The 2,066-nt window shown below is 61.9% G+C and overlaps 1 protein-coding gene across 1 annotated transcript; it reads right to left on the reverse strand.

Annotated features, from left to right (window-relative positions):
• Positions 1-171: 171 nt before the first annotated feature.
• Positions 172-929, reverse strand: SPRG_21219 (hypothetical protein; the record flags this gene model as incomplete). The annotated part of the gene is made up of 3 exons (XM_012352780.1): positions 172-246; positions 272-402; positions 428-929. The coding sequence occupies 3 exons, from the start codon at positions 927-929 to the stop codon at positions 172-174; spliced, it is 708 nt and encodes a 235-aa protein (XP_012208170.1).
• Positions 930-2,066: the final 1,137 nt, after the last annotated feature.

The raw sequence follows: 2,066 nt of genomic DNA on the forward strand, positions 1-2,066 counted from the left end.
CCGGCGAGGTTCTGGTTGCCAGGCGGGCCGCCGTGGCCGCCGCCGTTCTTTTGCGGGTTGGAGTCGGCCCATGCTTGCATTTTGGCGGCGAGCTCGTCGTTCCAGGTGACGGGGCCGAGGCCATGGGCGGCGCGGAGGACGGTGGTTTGGTGGACGATCTGGGTCTTGAGGTCACCGTTTGAGGGACCCGGCTGAGGAGCGGGCGACGGCGATGGAGATGGCTGGGGCTGAGGACTGGGTTTCGGGCTGGGCTGCGGCTGCGGCTGGGGACTGGGCTGCGGCTGGGAGCTTGGCTGTGGCTGGGGGCTTGGCTGTGGCTGGGGGCTTGGCTGTGGCTGGGGGCCGGGTTGAGGCTTGGGGCCGGGTTGAGGCTGGGGGCCGGGTTGAGGCTGAGGACTCGGGCTAGGCTGGTAACTCGGCTGCGAACTAGGGTGAGGCTGCCAGCTCGGCTGGGCGGTGGGCTTTGGTTGGGATGACGGTGTCGAGCTCGGCGACGGCGCAGATGACGAGGGCGGGGGACCTGGAGCGGAACTAGGCTTGCTGCTCGGTTGCGGGCCAGGGGCACTCGTTTGTTCTCCGTTTGAACCGGGCTGATGTGTAGTCATTGTGGGACTCGGCGTGGCACTGCCGTCGACGGGCACCGATGTGAAAGGCATGGTTGTCGGAGTTGTCGACGTCGTCATACTTTCCGAGTTGCCGCCGTTGCCGCTCACAGCGCCGTTGCTGTTGGGTGCCTTTGTCGGTGTGTTGGCCGAGCTCTGGCTGCTGCGCGATTCGCTGCCACCGGCGAGCACGACGACGGCGACAGCGAGACCGACGACCATGACGCCGGCGCCGAGGATCGCGAAGATGCGCTTGCGCTTGCGGCGCTCAAACTCATCGACGAACGCGTTCGTATCCTTCGCGTCGCTCTCCTCGAGGATGACCATGTCGGTCGTCCGCGGCTCGTTGTAGCTGAAGCGCGACGTCTGCATCGCCGTACAATCGAAAATGAGCCACGTTAAGTGCTGCCACGACGTCGTTGTCGAAGTTCGAAGCCAACCGGCTTGACACGCATTCATACAAAACTGTCAATGGCACCCGAACTTCGAAGCGATGTAATACGTGGCAGCCGGATATGCCGACACTGCGCACGACGCGCCTTTTGCAGTTGGCACCACCGAAGCACGCGACAACCGACCAAAGCTCCTCGGAAGCGTCGTCGGCAAGCCACCTTGTAACCTCGTAACCTCCGAACGGTATGTGCTTTGGCGGATGCGGGTATGGTCATGGGGGATGCACCAGTGGATCATGGTCCTTTCGTGGTGGCAGAGGTGACGCGCCTACTGTTCTTGCATTGATCTTTACCCGAGACCGCATGGATGCGAGCAACAGGCCACGTCATGCGCTAGATGAGTGTGTAGTGTAGGTCGGTCACCGTATCATGGATTGTCTCGGACGTGCATCGAAACTACGGTTCGGTTCTGCCGACCTAAACTCTTGCATGGGTTCTCGAAAGGGTACCCTTGATGCCCGTCAAGAGTCGAATGCGAGAAATAGCCACACCGCTGCATGACGATACCAGATGCTGTGTGAGAGATGATCAGCAGACAATTGATATTAAATACGACACTCACAGAGCGACACTAGGCCAGAATTTGCTTGACGAGCGTCGCCTGGTCCACCGACGGACGCGGGATCTTGCCGTTGGTGCCACCGAGGTAGTTGCACCACACCAGCGAGTCGTCCTTGCCAATGTTTGGGTTGTAGTACGTCGAGTAGCCGCACGCCACTTGGTTGACACCCGGGTCCATCGAGTTGGAGAAATGGCCCGTCGTCATCCAGTTGCCGTCCTTGCTCTGGTTGCTGTCGTAGTCCCAGAGTTTTTCCTCGCTCGAGTACCAGTTCCAGGCCGGGCCAGCCGTGTGCATGCAGTCGTTGTTGCAGACGACAAAGCCGGCGAGGTTCTGGTTGCCGGGCGGGCCACCGTGGCCGCCGCCGTTCTTTTGCGGGTTGGAGTCGGCCCATGCTTGCATCTTGGCGGCGAGCTCGTCGTTCCAGGTGACGGGGCCGAGGCCATGGGCGGC

The sequence above is a fragment of the Saprolegnia parasitica genome (assembly GCF_000151545.1).
Source record: "Saprolegnia parasitica CBS 223.65 unplaced genomic scaffold supercont2.106, whole genome shotgun sequence".
In the NCBI taxonomy this organism is placed as follows: Eukaryota; Oomycota; class Saprolegniomycetes; order Saprolegniales; family Saprolegniaceae; genus Saprolegnia; species Saprolegnia parasitica.